The sequence below is a fragment of the Electrona antarctica genome (assembly GCF_951216825.1).
Source record: "Electrona antarctica genome assembly, chromosome: 22".
Lineage (NCBI taxonomy): Eukaryota > Metazoa > Chordata > Actinopteri > Myctophiformes > Myctophidae > Electrona > Electrona antarctica.
The window spans coordinates 7,489,004-7,507,537 of NC_136805.1; the positions used below are offsets into that span (position 1 = coordinate 7,489,004).

General features: G+C 48.7%; 1 protein-coding gene across 1 annotated transcript in view; it reads left to right on the top strand.

The window, feature by feature from the left end:
* Nucleotides 1–17,832, top strand: part of LOC306914819 (caskin-2-like) — a gene marked incomplete at its 5' end in the record, with an annotated part of 75,025 nt that extends 57,193 nt beyond the window's left edge. Inside the window, 7 exons of the mRNA XM_079492019.1 lie at nucleotides 4,634–4,707; nucleotides 6,459–6,569; nucleotides 6,767–6,868; nucleotides 10,424–10,562; nucleotides 11,421–13,712; nucleotides 15,500–15,797; nucleotides 16,316–17,832. Of these exons, the coding sequence (XP_079348145.1) occupies nucleotides 4,634–4,707; nucleotides 6,459–6,569; nucleotides 6,767–6,868; nucleotides 10,424–10,562; nucleotides 11,421–13,712; nucleotides 15,500–15,797; nucleotides 16,316–16,412 (3,113 nt within the window). The 3' untranslated portion in view covers nucleotides 16,413–17,832. The remainder of the gene's footprint in view (nucleotides 1–4,633; nucleotides 4,708–6,458; nucleotides 6,570–6,766; nucleotides 6,869–10,423; nucleotides 10,563–11,420; nucleotides 13,713–15,499; nucleotides 15,798–16,315) is intronic.
* Between the last annotated feature and the right edge of the window lie 702 nt (nucleotides 17,833–18,534).

Here is an 18,534-nt window from a genome sequence, read left to right on the forward strand (position 1 = left end):
TTGACAGGTGTCGATCTTTTTTAAAGATTTGTTTTTGGCTTTTGTGCCTTTATTGATAGTTACATTGAAGACAGACAGGAAAGAGGGAGAGAGAGAGGGGGAGAGACGTACATGCAGAGAAGGTCGTCATGAACGGGACTCGAACACGTGACACGCTGTCAGGCGAGAGCCTATTATGTGGCATGCGCCTGGACCACTGGGCCAGCGGGCCCCCCCCCCCAGTAGACTACATCAGATTATGTTCCTAGAAGCTCTGGCGTACAAACAGCTGCTCCAAGACACTTCATCCCAACACAACACAACAACAGCAGGATAAAGTTACAACACACTCTCCCAGGCAGCCTACTAGCACCATGATACTGTACACACACAATACTGTGGTTACCCCACACACACACACACACACACACACACACACACACACACACACACACACACACACACACACACACCTCACAGTATATTGTTTGAGCTAGTTTCAACTCGCTTCCAATTTTCAAATTAAGCAAGATATATAGCACCCCCATAGCATAGCAGACAACATATGGGGCATAATCAGTGAAAATCCATTCGTCAAAAATTACAATTATGACCTTTGATGTCTTCAGTCACGTAGCAATCCATAATCAGGGGCGGACGCTGTTGTGGAGTTTGCCGCCGGGCCGATTAAAGGTGAACTCCCAGGATCAGGATACAACTGTTGTACTGTAGCTCCTCCAGGAACTGCTTTCTTCCTTCCAAAAACGTTTGACATTGTGAGGCTAACATTTAGGCTACTCTCAGAGAGGCTTCTCCTTTGTATTTAATCATAAAGTTTCCGGGGGGGTGAAGAAAAACAAATCTGCTACATTCTAGAAACAGCAAATAACAACACAAGCACATGATAATAGTGTCAGGCATCAGGCATGACCAATCAATCTAACGCAGGCACAGAGGGACAAACTAGGCAGTGCCAGTGGCTATGGAAAACCATCCCCGGGCTCTGACTGCGCCTGTCCCCAGGTTTCAGCCAAGCCCTCTCTGCAGCTCTAGAGTACCTGGATCAAGACGGGTAGAGAACAGGGCGGCTGTGGCTCAGGAGGTAGAGCAGGTCGTCCAATGATCCATGGGTCGGCGGTTCGAATCCCGGCTCCTCCTGTCTACATGTCGAAGTGTCCTTGGGCAAGACACTGAACCCCAAATTGCTCCCGATGTGCTGGTTGGTACCTTGCATGGATTCCGCCGCAATCGGTGTATGAATGTGTGTGAATGGGTGAATGTAATGCACAATCTATGTAAAGCGCCTTGGATAAAGGCGCTATATAAATGCACCATTTTTTTTACCATTTTTAACAGGAAAACACACACATAAGTAGACTGTTCTACTTGAGTTTTTTCCCTCCAGAATTATATATTTATACTAGTTATCGTTATGCTGTAGATGCCGTTCTTGTTTTTGGTGTGAATGGCCCCTCAGATTACAAGCAACCTTGTTTTTGGTGTGAATGGCCCCTCAGATTACAAGCAACCTTGTTTTTGGTGTGAATGGCCCCTCAGATTACAAGCAACCTTGTCATAGGCAGGTTACTGAAACATTACATGCCGGTGCAGTGTAGTTGTTCACTGGAGAACTAAATAAATGTTTCCTGTTTTTAATACGGAGTTGATTCTTTGACAAGCAATCAATATCTAACAGAGGGCATTGACCAGTGCCTTCATCTCTTAAACTAAATATCGGCCCTATGACATATTTCCAGTTTCCATATTCCACTTTCCTGAAGAGCAATCTGTTGACTTTAGAATAGAGGGCACGCCTGTAAAGACAAAAGGAGACAGAATAACCTGAAGTCACCCCACCACAGAAACCAATAAACCCCATCAGCTGATCAGTGATTAGTAGTTTTTGTTCCCTACCTATGTTGAATACACTTATTGTAAGTCGCTTTGGATAAAAGCGTCTGCTAAATGACTGTAATGTAATCAGCACCACACCCACATGTACAGTACAGTATAAACAACAGATCACTGCTCTGAAGAAATCAGAGGAGGGATATATGTCTTAGGAGGTCATTTCAGCATCGGATCTAAGCTCCATATGAAAGGAAGGAAGGGAAAATAACTGGGACATCTTCTCCTGGCTTAGGATGTTTGTGCTGAGCAAGGCCAAAGAGCTCTCTCAGCGAAGGAGTGACATGCAATGCAAGACAGAGTGAGGGATTTCAACTGACCCGGGGGTAGGGTGGGGGGGGATACGGGGGTAGGGTGGGGGGGGGGGGGGGGGGATATAGGAGAGAAGAAGGAGAAGAAAAGGAGCAAGACGAAATGCAGGAAGGGAGGGATGGGAAGCGTAGAGGGGAGGAGACGGAAAAACACACGGCAGGCAGGGAGCCAAAAAGTGGAAAAAACCTCTCAGTTAAACGAAGGGGACGGAGGGAGCCGGGAGGGAGACGAGGGAATGACATGGCTGTGTGAAAAGAGAGCGCTGAAAGCTGCGAGGCGTTGTGTTGACAGCGTGAGCATCAGGCCAGGGAGCAGCGGCAGAGGCAGCGCTTGGATAGTCCTACAGGTGAGCCCAGAAACGGTGGACAAATGAAGTGCCAAACGGCCGGTGTGTGGTCACTCAGTCACATTCTGTCTGAAGGGTGAGAGTTTGCATGCAAATTGATTTATTTTTAATTTTTCGGAAATTAGCATTTTAAAATTTTAGGCCTAGGGACTTCAGTTCGGGCTCAGAGGTCATTGCTTCATAAGCAACGTGCTTCTCACTGAAAACATGAATGTTAAATTGTTCTGAGATCAGAATGTGGATATTCTGTATAAGGAAGTCCTGTGATTTAAAAAAAAAGGTTAACCTATTACCCTTGAGAATATATATATATATTTGTCTTCATCACGGTTAACGGGCAGGTTAGCTGCTGATTTGCTTTTTTTCTCACAATAAATCATTGTTTTAGCACTACAAGTGTGCGGCTTCTGCTATTTATAATGACACAAACACTCACATCAGATGATACTGACATGGTGTTCGTATGGACTGTCTATGTGTCTTAAATATTCTCCCTCTTTGGTCTTGTTGTGAGTAGCAGTGACTGCTGTTTTGGAGCCGATCAGGTGTGCAGATGCACACAAACACCTTTTCCATCATTCTCTTTCTTTCTTTCTTTCTTTCTTTCTTTCTTTCTTTCTTTCTTTCTTTCTTTCTTTCGCCGTCTATCTGCCTGTCTCTCTTCCCACCCCGGGGGCCAAATAAGTCATCGCTAGGTGCTGTTCCACTCCCCAGCTGGGAGACTGGGGCCCCTGACTTGTTGACAACAAAGGCGGAGTGAGGCAGAGATGGCAGAAGAACAAGGGGCGGGGCGGGGGGCGGAATTAGAAATACAGAAACAAAGCAAATAATGATAGAGTAAAACTAAAAGGGCATTCCGTGAGACAGAGCTGTGCCGACAACACATGAGGCAGATGGAGACTGACGGGAGAGTGGGGCTATATAACAGAAAGTGTGCTGCAGTCAGAGAGAGAGAGGGGCCATCAAAACCCTTGGCCTCGGGTCAAAACAAGACAGAGAAGAAGGAGGCCAGAGGGTGCATTCTTCGGTGAACTGTGGTGATATGTCATGAGTGAGTGTGCTGCTCACTGGGGCTTTCAGATCATCTGCACTCTGCAGATAACACACCTTCACTCACCTGGAAAGACAACCAGACAGGACTCAACACAGCACACACACACACACACACACACACACACACACACGCACGCACGCACGCGCGCACACACACACACACGCACACGCACACACACATTGCACAAATTATGCATTGCACATACAGTATAGCTATGATTCACCGGCAGAATATAGACAACATTGAGTATTACAATTCACTCTGCATTTGACTTGGTGTTTTTTATGGTGACAGGTGGCTTATTTTGTTACACAACAAACGTTAATTGCTCCTTAATTGCTTCCAAAAAGTTTGTTCAAGCTGCAATCCAGATCATATAATGAGTAACATTGTATTTGAATCAGTCTTCATGGTAGAATACATTCATATAATATAAATGAGCTACCGTAGCAAATCTGCAGTGGTTGGAGGTGGTCTCCCTACTCAGGTAGGACACCTACTGGTCGACAAGAAGTACTGCCATTGAAGCTCTTAACCCATTTGGGACTTACACTAGATTCTACAATCATGACAGTTTTCTGAAAAACCTATGTTTCTATCAGTGGTTTTCAAACTATTTCATGTTAAGGACCCCAAAAATATGTTGTTCCAGGGCCCCCCAGAAGCAAAGATTTGAGTTAAAAACGTTCGCTTAGAAAGAATATATTCAAAGATTTGCGCCACATTTTCCCAATTTAAAAAAAATAGCAGATCTACAAGCTCGTAACGCGGCACTTGGTGCCGCGCTATGAGCTTGTAGATCTGTTATTTTTCAACAGCTAAAGTATCACATAATTAAGTGCAGATGTCTTGACCTCCCTCGAGAGGATGTTCTGTTTTAGCTCAGCGGGAAACATTTGGTCTCCTATCATGTGATGTGAGAGATCGGGGTTCGAATCCCGGGGAGGACATAAAAGCGTCGGATTGCAGCTTTCAATACATACCGGTATTCGGTATATAATATAATAATACATGTATTTTTGTATGTTTCGTAGGTGGTCCGCGTCGGCAGGTCAACGGAGCCCCTCAGAAAGGTTTTATGAGACCAGCGCAACTTCTGGAAGGCAAGGTGAGTTCTGCTGTGTGTGTGTGTGTGTGTGTGTGTGTGTGTGTGTGTGTGTGTGTGTGTGTGTGTGTGTGTGTGTGTGTGTGTGTGTGTGTGTGTGTGTGTGTGTGTGTGTGTGTGTGTGTGTGTGTGTGTGTGTGTGTGTGTGTGTGTGTGTGTGAACAGAATGATAGTGTAGAATAAGCTGTAGATAGTGAACAGTAATACTAGTAACCAGAGTAGCAACCCTTAGTGACGGGTCCATTTGGTAACATTTCTACTACCCTCTCAAGAGTTACAAATGGATAAAGTGTCTTTGGTGTTTAGTGATATTTGTACACTCTCAAGTGTTTAACCCATTTTGGGCGGGAACCCCTTTTGGTGTTAGCATTATGTTATGCTTTAGCTATTTAAAAATAGCAGATCTACAAGCTCATAGCGCGCCACCGAGTGGCTTGCTATGAGCTTGTAGGTCTGCTATTTTTAGAATCTGATCTCAGGTCAAAATGGGTTAAACGAACACTGAGAATTTTACACACAAACACTGACATCATTCAAACAATACCGCGGATAGTTCTGGGCTGGATAGTTCGCGGCATTGACTACCCTGACATTTCCTGGTGGTCACTGGTGGTACGAACAGCAGTAATGCATGTATGTCCAGTAGTGTATTATAGACTAGGGTATGCATGCATAAAGCGAGTGGCAAATCGAGTGACAAAGTGGGTGGCAAAGTGAGTTTAATGTCGTTTAATGCAATCGGATTGGACTTTTCTGTTTGGATGTATGGGCTGTCAAGCATTGTCTCCAGTTGCCACCATTGGTGTGTGAATGTGGGACGTGAGGACGCTGGCGTCGACTGTTCGCCGCTTCACCTCCCAATGTATGAATGAATGGACCATTGTAAGCGCTTTGAGTATAGGCACGTAGTGCATAGAGAAGCGCTATAAAAAAATGCAATCCATTATTATTATTATAAGCCAGAAAGTAGTGTTTTGACACTCAGTAGGTGTTCCCACATAACTTCCGGCTATGATGATGATGTCACACGTATACTCTCTATCATAATAACACTGTGTGCGTCCTCTCTCTGTGCATCAGGACTCTGTGTCTCTCTATCATAATAACACCGTGTGCGTCCTCTCTCTGTGCATCAGGACTCTGTGTCTCTCTATCATAATAACTCCTCTCTCTGTGCATCAGGACTCTGTGTCTCTCTATCATAATAACACTGTCCTCTCTCTGTGCATCAGGACTCTGTGTCTCTCTATCATAATAACACTGTCCTCTCTCTGTGCATCAGGACTCTGTGTCTCTCTATCATAATAACACTGTCCTCTCTCTGTGCATCAGGACTCTGTGTCTCTCTATCATAATAACTCCTCTCTCTGTGCATCAGGACTCTGTGTCTCTCTATCATAATAACTCCTCTCTCTGTGCATCAGGACTCTGTGTCTCTCTATCATAATAACACTGTCCTCTCTCTGTGCATCAGGACTCTGTGTCTCTCTATCATAATAACACTGTCCTCTCTCTGTGCATCAGGACTCTGTGTCTCTCTATCATAATAACACTGTATGCGTCCTCTCTCTCTGTGCATCAGGACTCTGTGTCTCTCTATCATAATAACACTGGATGCGTCCTCTCTCTCTGTGCATCAGGACTCTGTGTCTCTCTATCATAATAACACTGGATGCGTCCTCTCTCTCTGTGCATCAGGACTCTGTGTCTCTCTATCATAATAACGCTGTGTGCGTCCTCTCTCTGTGCATCAGGACTCTGAGGCCATCTACCAGTGGCTCTGTGAGTTCCAGCTGGAGCAGTACACGTCCAACTTCCTCAGCTCCGGCTATGATGTACCCACCATCAGCAGGATGACCCCTGAGGTATGTATGTGCGTGCGTGCGTGCGTGCGTGCGTGCGTGCGTGCGTGCGTGCGGGCGTGCGGGCGTGCGTGCGTGCGTGCGTGTCTCTACTAATTAGAGTGTAGTTTGTAAAATAAAGCAGTGTTTTAAAAAGCATAAAGCATATGAATGATGTGATATGTGATATATCTGTCTCAACATGGCGTGTTGCTCTTCAGGATCTGACAGCCATCGGGGTCACCAAACCAGGCCACCGTAAGAAGATCTCAATAGAGATTGGCAACCTGAGCATCCCAGAGTGGCTGCCTGACTACATTCCGGTAAGGAAACGACAACCATACAGTTAGTCATACAGCTGACGGGCGCCTCCCCGCAGCCCATAGGAGTGTGTCACGTGCAATGACAAATATCCCCCTTAACACGACGGGCCAATTGTGTTTCTGTGTAGACCTAGATGTCTACCCAAAACCCAAACAAGTGAAAATAGCCGATCTACAAGCTTACAGCGCATTTCACTTACACTTAAAAGTTACTTGGGGAATTTATTTTAATTGTTTTAATTTTATTTAGGAAATTATTTTGGAAAAACTGGTTGAATTTATATGAAAAAACGTTTTTGTGTATTTTATTTTTTGGAAAATCTTTTGAAATGAAAATACAAACTACAAACATCAGTCCGCGACCCACACATAGGTCCCGACCCACTGTTTGGGAGGCTGTACTAGACGCCTGACAAAGCCGGTTGCAACAGCCCATTTTGTTAACCTGCTGTACCCACCGTTCCCTGTTTGGTCATGCAGTTGGACCTGGGGGAGTGGTTGAGTGTGATAGGACTGCCCCAGTACCAGAAGAGGTTGTGTTGTGTTGTGTTGTGTTGCAGTTGGACCTGGGGGAGTGGCTGAGTGTGATAGGACTGCCCCAGTACCAGAAGAGGTTGTGTTGTGTTGTGTTGCAGTTGGACCTGGGGGAGTGGCTGAGTGTGATAGGACTGCCCCAGTACCAGAAGAGGTTGTGTTGTGTTGTGTTGCAGTTGGACCTGGGGGAGTGGCTGAGTGTGATAGGACTGCCCCAGTACCAGAAGAGGTTGTGTTGTGTTGTGTTGCAGTTGGACCTGGGGGAGTGGCTGAGTGTGATAGGACTGCCCCAGTACCAGAAGAGGTTGTGTTGTGTTGTGTTGCAGTTGGACCTGGGGGAGTGGTTGAGTGTGCTAGGACTGCCCCAGTACCAGAAGAGGTTGTGTTGTGTTGTGTTGCAGTTGGACCTGGGGGAGTGGTTGAGTGTGCTAGGACTGCCCCAGTACCAGAAGAGGTTGTGTTGTGTTGTGTTGCAGTTGGACCTGGGGGAGTGGTTGAGTGTGCTAGGACTGCCCCAGTACCAGAAGAGGTTGTGTTGTGTTGTGTTGCAGTTGGACCTGGGGGAGTGGTTGAGTGTGCTAGGACTGCCCCAGTACCAGAAGAGGTTGTGTTGTGTTGTGTTGCAGTTGGACCTGGGGGAGTGGTTGAGTGTGCTAGGACTGCCCCAGTACCAGAAGAGGTTGTGTTGTGTTGTGTTGCAGTTGGACCTGGGGGAGTGGTTGAGTGTGATAGGACTGCCCCAGTACCAGAAGAGGTTGTGTTGTGTTGTGTTGCAGTTGGACCTGGGGGAGTGGTTGAGTGTGCTAGGACTGCCCCAGTACCAGAAGAGGTTGTGTTGTGTTGTGTTGCAGTTGGACCTGGGGGAGTGGTTGAGTGTGATAGGACTGCCCCAGTACCAGAAGAGGTTGTGTTGTGTTGTGTTGCAGTTGGACCTGGGGGAGTGGTTGAGTGTGATAGGACTGCCCCAGTACCAGAAGAGGTTGTGTTGTGTTGTGTTGCAGTTGGACCTGGGGGAGTGGTTGAGTGTGATAGGACTGCCCCAGTACCAGAAGAGGTTGTGTTGTGTTGTGTTGCAGTTGGACCTGGGGGAGTGGTTGAGTGTGATAGGACTGCCCCAGTACCAGAAGAGGTTGTGTTGTGTTGTGTTGCAGTTGGACCTGGGGGAGTGGTTGAGTGTGATAGGACTGCCCCAGTACCAGAAGAGGTTGTGTTGTGTTGTGTTGCAGTTGGACCTGGGGGAGTGGCTGAGTGTGCTAGGACTGCCCCAGTACCAGAAGAGGTTGTGTTGTGTTGTGTTGCAGTTGGACCTGGGGGAGTGGCTGAGTGTGCTAGGACTGCCCCAGTACCAGAAGAGGCTGTGTTGTGTTGTGTTGCAGTTGGACCTGGGGGAGTGGTTGAGTGTGCTAGGACTGCCCCAGTACCAGAAGAGGTTGTGTTGTGTTGTGTTGCAGTTGGACCTGGGGGAGTGGTTGAGTGTGCTAGGACTGCCCCAGTACCAGAAGAGGTTGTGTTGTGTTGTGTTGCAGTTGGACCTGGGGGAGTGGTTGAGTGTGATAGGACTGCCCCAGTACCAGAAGAGGTTGTGTTGTGTTGTGTTGCAGTTGGACCTGGGGGAGTGGTTGAGTGTGATAGGACTGCCCCAGTACCAGAAGAGGTTGTGTTGTGTTGTGTTGCAGTTGGACCTGGGGGAGTGGTTGAGTGTGATAGGACTGCCCCAGTACCAGAAGAGGTTGTGTTGTGTTGTGTTGCAGTTGGACCTGGGGGAGTGGTTGAGTGTGATAGGACTGCCCCAGTACCAGAAGAGGTTGTGTTGTGTTGTGTTGCAGTTGGACCTGGGGGAGTGGCTGAGTGTGATAGGACTGCCCCAGTACCAGAAGAGGTTGTGTTGTGTTGTGTTGCAGTTGGACCTGGGGGAGTGGCTGAGTGTGCTAGGACTGCCCCAGTACCAGAAGAGGTTGTGTTGTGTTGTGTTGCAGTTGGACCTGGGGGAGTGGCTGAGTGTGATAGGACTGCCCCAGTACCAGAAGAGGTTGTGTTGTGTTGTGTTGCAGTTGGACCTGGGGGAGTGGCTGAGTGTGATAGGACTGCCCCAGTACCAGAAGAGGTTGTGTTGTGTTGTGTTGCAGTTGGACCTGGGGGAGTGGCTGAGTGTGATAGGACTGCCCCAGTACCAGAAGAGGTTGTGTTGTGTTGTGTTGCAGTTGGACCTGGGGGAGTGGCTGAGTGTGATAGGACTGCCCCAGTACCAGAAGAGGTTGTGTTGTGTTGTGTTGCAGTTGGACCTGGGGGAGTGGTTGAGTGTGCTAGGACTGCCCCAGTACCAGAAGAGGTTGTGTTGTGTTGTGTTGCAGTTGGACCTGGGGGAGTGGCTGAGTGTGATAGGACTGCCCCAGTACCAGAAGAGGTTGTGTTGTGTTGTGTTGCAGGTGGACCTGGGGGAGTGGTTGAGTGTGCTAGGACTGCCCCAGTACCAGAAGAGGTTGTGTTGTGTTGTGTTGCAGTTGGACCTGGGGGAGTGGCTGAGTGTGATAGGACTGCCCCAGTACCAGAAGAGGTTGTGTTGTGTTGTGTTGCAGTTGGACCTGGGGGAGTGGCTGAGTGTGATAGGACTGCCCCAGTACCAGAAGAGGTTGTGTTGTGTTGTGTTGCAGTTGGACCTGGGGGAGTGGCTGAGTGTGATAGGACTGCCCCAGTACCAGAAGAGGTTGTGTTGTGTTGTGTTGCAGTTGGACCTGGGGGAGTGGCTGAGTGTGATAGGACTGCCCCAGTACCAGAAGAGGTTGTGTTGTGTTGTGTTGCAGTTGGACCTGGGGGAGTGGTTGAGTGTGCTAGGACTGCCCCAGTACCAGAAGAGGTTGTGTTGTGTTGTGTTGCAGTTGGACCTGGGGGAGTGGTTGAGTGTGCTAGGACTGCCCCAGTACCAGAAGAGGTTGTGTTGTGTTGCAGTTGGACCTGGGGGAGTGGTTGAGTGTGATAGGACTGCCCCAGTACCAGAAGAGGTTGTGTTGTGTTGTGTTGCAGTTGGACCTGGGGGAGTGGTTGAGTGTGCTAGGACTGCCCCAGTACCAGAAGAGGTTGTGCGAGAACGGCTACGACTGCGTCACCATCGTCAAGGACATCACGTGGGAGGACCTGCAGGAGATAGGAATCACTAAACTTGGTAGGCTCGCTCACTTGTCCCGGTTGTGCCCAATATGGGCTCTATATATGCACACACGCCATTTTGGAAAGAACTCGGCCCCATCCCTGCCCACGTGTTACCGATGATACTAATGAAGGCTCTGTTCCATTCTGGTCAAACAGAGTCAGGGTGCTCACTGGAAACACTCCTGCTACACCAGTGGGTCTCAATTAAAGTGTCCTTGAGTGGGTTCCAAGTGGCCCCATACGGGTGTGTAACTCTGAGTGTTGGGGGTCCTTGAAATGAAAAAAGTGGTATCATCTGTAACACCTGAAAGAGTTATTCTGTGTGCATAGAGCCCATTTATCCTCCTTCAAGGTTGTGTATAGCTTGAAGATGTTTTTCTTTTAGAGCTCACAGGCAGACAGATCGACGAAAAGACAAAGGAATAAACGTATTTCTGCAAACAAATCTGTGTCGTTTTAGATTTCAGCGTTGGCTGTTCATGATTTTTCCAAACTAGCAGATCTACAAGCTCGCAGCACGACACACGGTGACACGCTGTGAGCTTGTATATCTGCTATTTTGGAAAATAATAAAGTTTGGGCAAATCTTTTGAGTATAATATTTTTAAAGCGAAAATTTTTAACTCAAATCTTTGCTTCTGGGGGTCCCTGAAACAAATTATTTTGAGACGGGGGTTCACAGCCAAATACATATAATTTTGGTGGCTCCTTGACATGAAAAAGCTTGAGCAACACTGATATTGAAACAAAACAAAAGTTTTTCAGAAAACTGTCCGGATGTAGAAGACAGTTTGTAGAAGCGGCCTCAGGTCTCAATGGGTTTTATCACAGGTGTATCTGTGGTTGCTGATTGTGATTTTCTGTGTCTCAGGTCACCAGAAAAAGCTGATGCTTGCGGTGAAGAGACTGTGTGACCTGCAGCGCTCCAGGGCTGGCGGAGGAGGAGGAGCCACACTGCGACGGAACCCCCCGGCCGCCCTGGAGCTGGTGGCCATCGAGCACGCGCCAGCACACAACGCCCACGTCTCCGACGACTGCTGCTCCTCCCCTCGCACCCCGCGGGCGCTGCTCTCCTTCCAGGACAGCGAGCTGAGTGCCGAGTTGCAGAGCGCCATGACGGGCAGGGCCGGGGGAGGGATGGGCGAGGCAGCGTTCGGGGTGAGGGGCGTGGCTTCGCCGGCGGTGTCGGCCATGTCGGTCAGCCAGGAGAGCATCGGGATGCGGTCCAGGGGCTCCGGGAATTCCGGGAATTCCGGGAATTCCGGGAACTCTCACCCGGGAAGCGGCACGTTGGCGTCGACGAGGACGCCGAGCCGATCGGACGAGAGTCTGGCCAACGGCGGAGAGGCGAAGCGCGGAGGAGACAGCCCCGGAGCACGGAACAGACACGGACCCTCGGAGACGTGGGACCACCAGTGTCAGTCGGCCGATCCGGCCAAACCGCTGTTCACCCCCCCGCTAACCCCGAGCAAGATGCCCCGCTTTGCCTACCCGGCGCTCCCCGCCAAGAAGGCCAAGCCCTGCCCGACCCCCGCCCGCCTCTACCAGCCTCGCCACTCCTCCCCGCCCTCACCTTCCCCGCAGGCCTCCCCCACCCACCTCATCTACCAAGCCCAGGGAAGGGGCAGCGACGGGGGTCCACCACCACGTGCTCTCTCTAAGCCCCTGGCCGGAGCTGTCCCTCTCCCGGGCCTCGGCCCCGGCGACAGCCTCACCGCAGACGCTCTCCACTGCGTGCCTAAGAAGCGCACCCAGAGCCTGACGCGCTACGCCCTCTCTGACGGAGAGCCGGACGACGAAGACGACGAATCCGGCGGCACTGGCTCGGTGTCCGCCGCGAACGTGCCCTCGTACGCCACCCTGGCACGCCGGCCTGGACGCGGGCACGCCACTGGCGGCGCCGGGGGCGCCCAGCGCCACATCAACCGCAGCCACTCGTTCGCCGTCCGCTCCAGGCGCAAAGGTCCACCCCCGCCGCCGCCGAAGCGGATGAGCTCTGTGACCAGCGAGTCGGACGTCGTGAGGGAGGGAGGGATAGAGACGGAGAGTGCCGGCAGTGTGAGGAGCATCACGGCCAGGCTAGAGGGAAGCGCCAACAGTCCCTCCAGGAGGATGGACGTTCCACCACCCCGCACGCCAGTCTTGTCCAATCGTAGCCCACTCTCGTCCCCTCATTCTCGCGTGCCGTCTCCAAGCAGCCCTGGGCCTTCCAGCGTCGTCGCTGTCCCCTCGTCCCCTAAGCCTCTCCCCACTCTGGGCATGCGGGCTCTGAGGAGGACGGGCAGTGGCGAGAGGGCAGAAGTGGGGGTTGACAAAGAACAGAAAGACAAAGGAACAGAAGGCACGTTTGAAGAAAAGGAGAGGGTCGTGAAAAGTGGTCCGGTATCACAGAACGCGTCTACCAAGGGCCGCTGTCTGCCTTTTGCCGAAGAAGGCAACCTCACAATCAAACAGCGGCCCAGGATGGCAGTCTGTAATCAGGCAGAGGCAGAAATCAAGATCCGGGATCCTCCAGAGTTCCCCGTGCAGGTTCCAAAGACTCTGGAGCTTCCGGAGTTCAACCTAAAGGAGTCGGACACGGTGAAAAGACGCTACAAACCCAGAGACAAAGACGCGCAGACACCAGAGGAGGAGACCTCCCCCACCAGTCAGGACGATGCACCCTCACACCCGTCGGTCAGAACCAGCAACTTCCACACGCGCGCCAACGGTGACTCACTGAGCGACGGGGAATCTCAAAAGAGGCCACAGGTCGTTCTCCAGAGAGTAGGCTCCATGGGAAAAGGCCCGAAACCCCCTGTGTCCTCTAAACCCTCCAGTCCTCTCAAACCGCCCCTCACCAGCAAGCCAGCCAACCCGCAGAAAATAGCACCAGCATCATCTCCTTATCAGCCTGGCACCCAGACACAAACGGCCATCCCTAAACTAACCAACGGACAGATTCAGATGGCTTCGCCTAAGCTTGCAGGTGGTGTTCAGACACACGCTTTTGTGCCAAGTCCCAAATCCGCCGGGCACCCACTGGCACTGACACCCAAGCAGCAGGCGAGCGCGTCACAGTCTTTGGCAACGACGATCGCCAAGCCAATGAGTCCACAGAAGCATGTGGGCGTGTTTGTGTCACGACTCCCTCAGCCCACCTCAACTTCTATTCCAACTCCAGGTAACAGAACAACATTGTTTGTGCAGTAGCTTCTATTTATAGAACTTGAATGGAGTGAGAAGTGAATGGAAATGATCTCATACCGTAGCCTCAGGGTTTAAAAAAAAACAAACACACACACACACACACACACACACACACGAAAAAAACACAAAGGGGCATGGAGCCATGGACCTTTTCTTAAGCTCGATATACTTACAGTATCTACTGACTGTATAAGGAAAGACAGATTTCGAGAAAGATTTACAAACTTGAACCAAATATGGACATGGTTAATGTGTGTGTCGGCCCGTGCACACGGTAACTACAGTACCAAAAATGATATTGGGGAAAGAAAAGGGAGACAGGTCTGGCAGACTGGCACCAAAACAACTCATGCAAAATCACAATAAAATCAACACAAAAACATGCAGTGCTGGGGGTTACACACAAATAAAAACCAAAAGGTCCCACAGTGCAGTCCCAACTAAAGGTCCCACAGTGCAGTCCCAACTAAAGGTCCCACAGTGCAGTCCCAACTAAAGGTCCCACAGTGCAGTTCCAACTAAAGGTCCCACAGTGCAGTTCCAACTAAAGGTCCCACAGTGCAGTTCCAACTAAAGGTCCCACAGTGCAGTTCCAACTAAAGGTCCCACAGTGCAGTTCCAACTAAAGGTCCCACAGTGCAGTCCCAACTAAAGGTCTCACAGTGCAGGTCCAACTAAAGGTCCCACAGTGCAGTCCCAACTAAAGGTCCTACAGTGCAGTCCCAACTAAAGGTCCCACAGTGCAGTCCCAACTAAAGGTCCCACAGTGCAGTCCCAACTAAAGGTCCCACAGTGCAGTCCCAACTAAAGGTCCCACAGTGCAGTCCCAACTAAAGGTCCCACAGTGCAGTTCCAACTAAAGGTCCCACAGTGCAGTCCCAACTAAAGGTCCCACAGTGCAGTCCCAACTAAAGGTCCCACAGTGCAGTCCCAACTAAAGGTCCCACAGTGCAGTCGCAACTAAAGGTCCCACAGTGCAGTCCCAACTATAGGTCCCACAGTGCAGTCCCAACTAAAGGTCCCACAGTGCAGTCCCAACTATAGGTCCCACAGTGCAGTCCCAACTAAAGGTCCCACAGTGCAGTTCCAACTAAAGGTCCCACAGTGCAGTTCCAACTAAAGGTCTCCCAGTGCAGTCCCAACTAAAGGTCCCACAGTGCAGTTCCAACTAAAGGTCTCCCAGTGCAGTCCCAACTAAAGGTCCCACAGTGCAGTTCCAACTAAAGGTCTCCCAGTGCAGTCCCAACTAAAGGTCCCACAGTGCAGTCCCAACTAAAGGTCCCACAGTGCAGTCCCAACTAAAGGTCCCACAGTGCAGTCCCAACTAAAGGTCCCACAGTGCAGTTCCAACTATAGGTCCCACAGTGCAGTCCCAACTATAGGTCCCACAGTGCAGTCCCAACAAGAAAGGAAACCGTGTGCAGGGCAAACCTTGCCTTGAACATGGTTACACTGTAACAAATGGAGAGAAAACAATTACGACATGCCAGTCGAAAACAAACTCAAATCTATGCCTACACTGTAGCTCAAATAAACATCAAAACAAAAGGGTAAAATAATAATAGCAATCACCTGGATTTCCAGTTTCCCAGTTTCTTCATTATTTATTCTGTTTATTTGTTCTATTATTTGTTCTGTAAAGCACTTGCATTCTGCTCTGCATTCTATGTCATGACGGGTGCTCTATAAATTAAGTTTTTTTTAATTATTATTATTATTAATCAGTGTCCTCTTTCCCTGCCTCTCCTACGTTACCCCCAGCCCGTCCCTCAGCAATCATCCTCAACGGGGCCCAGAGTGTTGGTTATGGCTCTCCGTCCTCCTCCCTGTCATCGTCCTCGTCATCTTATCCATCCTCAGCCCCACCAGTGAAGGCCCAGGCTGCCGCTGTGGCCTGCTCCGAGGTCCTGGTTCAGAAGAGACTGGAGGCCCAGGCTGCCGCTGCGGCCTGCTCCGAGGTCCTGGTTCAGAAGAGACTGGATGAGACCAGCACGTCACTGGAGGCGGCGCTGAAAGTGGTGGAGCACAAACTGGCGCAAGGCGGCGGCGGTGGTGATGGGTAAGACGTTTAAAGCCTTTAACCAATTAAAACCCTAATATACTTAGTTAACCTGGGGTCTCCCAGGGCACTATGTTTGGTCCACACCATGTCACGTGTGTACAGATTCAGATCGCTGAACCAATATGATCCAACGCCGTGATCCTGGCAATATCATGGTCAGAATCATGGTCAGTATCAGGTCAGTATCATGGTCAGTATCATGTCAGTAGCATGGTCAGTATCATGTCCGTATCATGGTCAGTATCATGGTCAGTATCATGTCAGTATCATGGTCAGTATCAGGTCAGTATCATGGTCAGTATCAGGTCAGTATCATGTCAGTATCATGGTCAGTATCATGTCAGTAGCATGGTCAGTATCATGTCCGTATCATGGTCAGTATCATGGTCAGTATCAGGTCAGTATCAGGTCAGTATCAGGTCAGTATCATGTCAGTATCAGATCAGTATCAGGTCAGTATCAGGTCAGTATCATTATGTTGCGATTAACATTCTCGTCTCTGTTTGGTTCAACAGAGGCAGCAGCACGGTAACAGTGGCGGGGAACATTCTGGATGACATTGGCAATATGTTTGATGACCTGGCCGATCAGCTGGATGCCATGTTGGAATAGCCTCTGCACTAAAGGCATCACAGCAACGGATTACTGCATTAAAGGGAGAAAAAAACATGAAAGAAATCCCCCCCCCCCCCCACTTCAAAAAAGGTAGCAGTGAGGAATGAAAGAGAGACTTTTGACATTGGCAAAGAAACAGAGTGTTTTTAAACCTTTGCTGCTCACGAATGCGAGTAGCCTTTTAACTGCATCACAAAGCAAAAAGAGAGTGCACGCTGTAGGATTTCCTCCGTCCTTTTCATGTGATATTGTCCTTTTCTCGACACAAGCACTTACTGTAGCCTTAGGAAACACACCTGAGAATGTTATTGGAGCGCCCACAAACAGGAGCGGAGATGTGTTTTATGTGTGTAAGATCAGTCACCAGATGTCACTGTGTGAAGCACGTTACAAAGGGAGTAGTCCATTTTATCCACATAATATGTATTATGTACATGTATGGATCCTGTCGTCACATTAAAATGTAGTGTATGGTGGTGCAGTATACTGTATGTCCATGTTCACTTGTATTCTGATATCTAGTGTTATTGTAAATTGAGTTATGACTATATTTATACTAATACAAAGAATATGTCTATCGTTGTTTTTTAGTTTTGTTTGTTTTTTTACCAACTGGGAGTGACTGAGATTGACTTGGTGTTTGTCGTGCATTAGCCTTGGTATATTTCACTGCTGATTGTCTGCGACTTGGGAGGAAATATTTATCTAAACTATACTGTTTATTGTATTTTATGCAGCGTATACTCCACTCCTTTTTCGTTTGTCTTTTTATTTTTTACTACCAAAGTCTTTACCAAAGTTAGTCGGCTATTGGGGGAGGAGGCACAATGAAGACTTTAATTGCCATTGATGCAAAGTCGGGGAAACATTTCTACATTCTTCAAAGCACTATTATCAATGAAATGAAAGCACAGCACATGTTGTCACGTCAGGTCCTGCTGCAGTTACATTGTCAGAGAGCTCAGTCTACCTCCAGAACAGTCTGTGTGAGGATTTATTGCTTTACTGCCTCGGGGGTGCTGAGTCAAACGTACTGGAAGTGACCTCCCTTTCCAAAAAAGAAGGGTTTTTCTTTTGAAAACATCTTCCAATCATTTGAAATGTTACCTTCATTATTATTCTAATAGGATTGAATACAATTGAAATGGTGTGCAGCAGCTGTATCAAAAGGGTATTATTGACAGTAAAGAGTCCAAAGCAAAGCAGGACCAGTTCTGTTCAGTATACTGTCTGTGTCTTAGCCATGTACTGTTACAATCTATGACAAAGACTTGTAATGCTTCATTTATATATTTAGTATTTATATTTTCAAATAGCTGATCTACAAGCTCATCGCGACGCGTTGAGTTCGTTGAAATTGTTTATTTTCGGCGGGTGACAAAGTATAAATCAGTCTTCACCACATAAACCCTACACTACAGTATATGACTGACCACCACATAAACCCTACACTACAGACCACCACATAAACCCTACACTACAGACCACCACATAAACCCTACTGTACACTACAGTATATGACTGACCACCACATAAACCCTACACTACAGTATATGACTGACCACCACATAAACCCTACACTACAGTATATGACTGACCACCACATAAACCCCACACTACAGTATATGACTGACCACCACATAAACCCCACACTACAGTATATGACTGACCACCACATAAACCCCACACTACAGTATATGACTGACCACCACATAAACCCCACACTACAGTATATGACTGACCACCACATAAACCCTACACTACAGTATATGACTGACCACCACATAAACCCTACACTATATGACTGACCACCACATAAACCCTACACTATATGACTGACCACCACATAAACCCCACACTACAGCATATGACTGACCACCACATAAACCCTACACTACAGTATATGACTGACCACCACATAAACCCTACACTACAGTATATGACTGACCACATAAACCCCACACTACAGTATATGACTGACCACATAAACCCTACACTACAGTATATGACTGACCACATAAACCCTACACTACAGTATATGACTGACCACCACATAAACCCTACACTACAGTATATGACTGACCACCACATAAACCCTACACTACAGCATATGACTGAC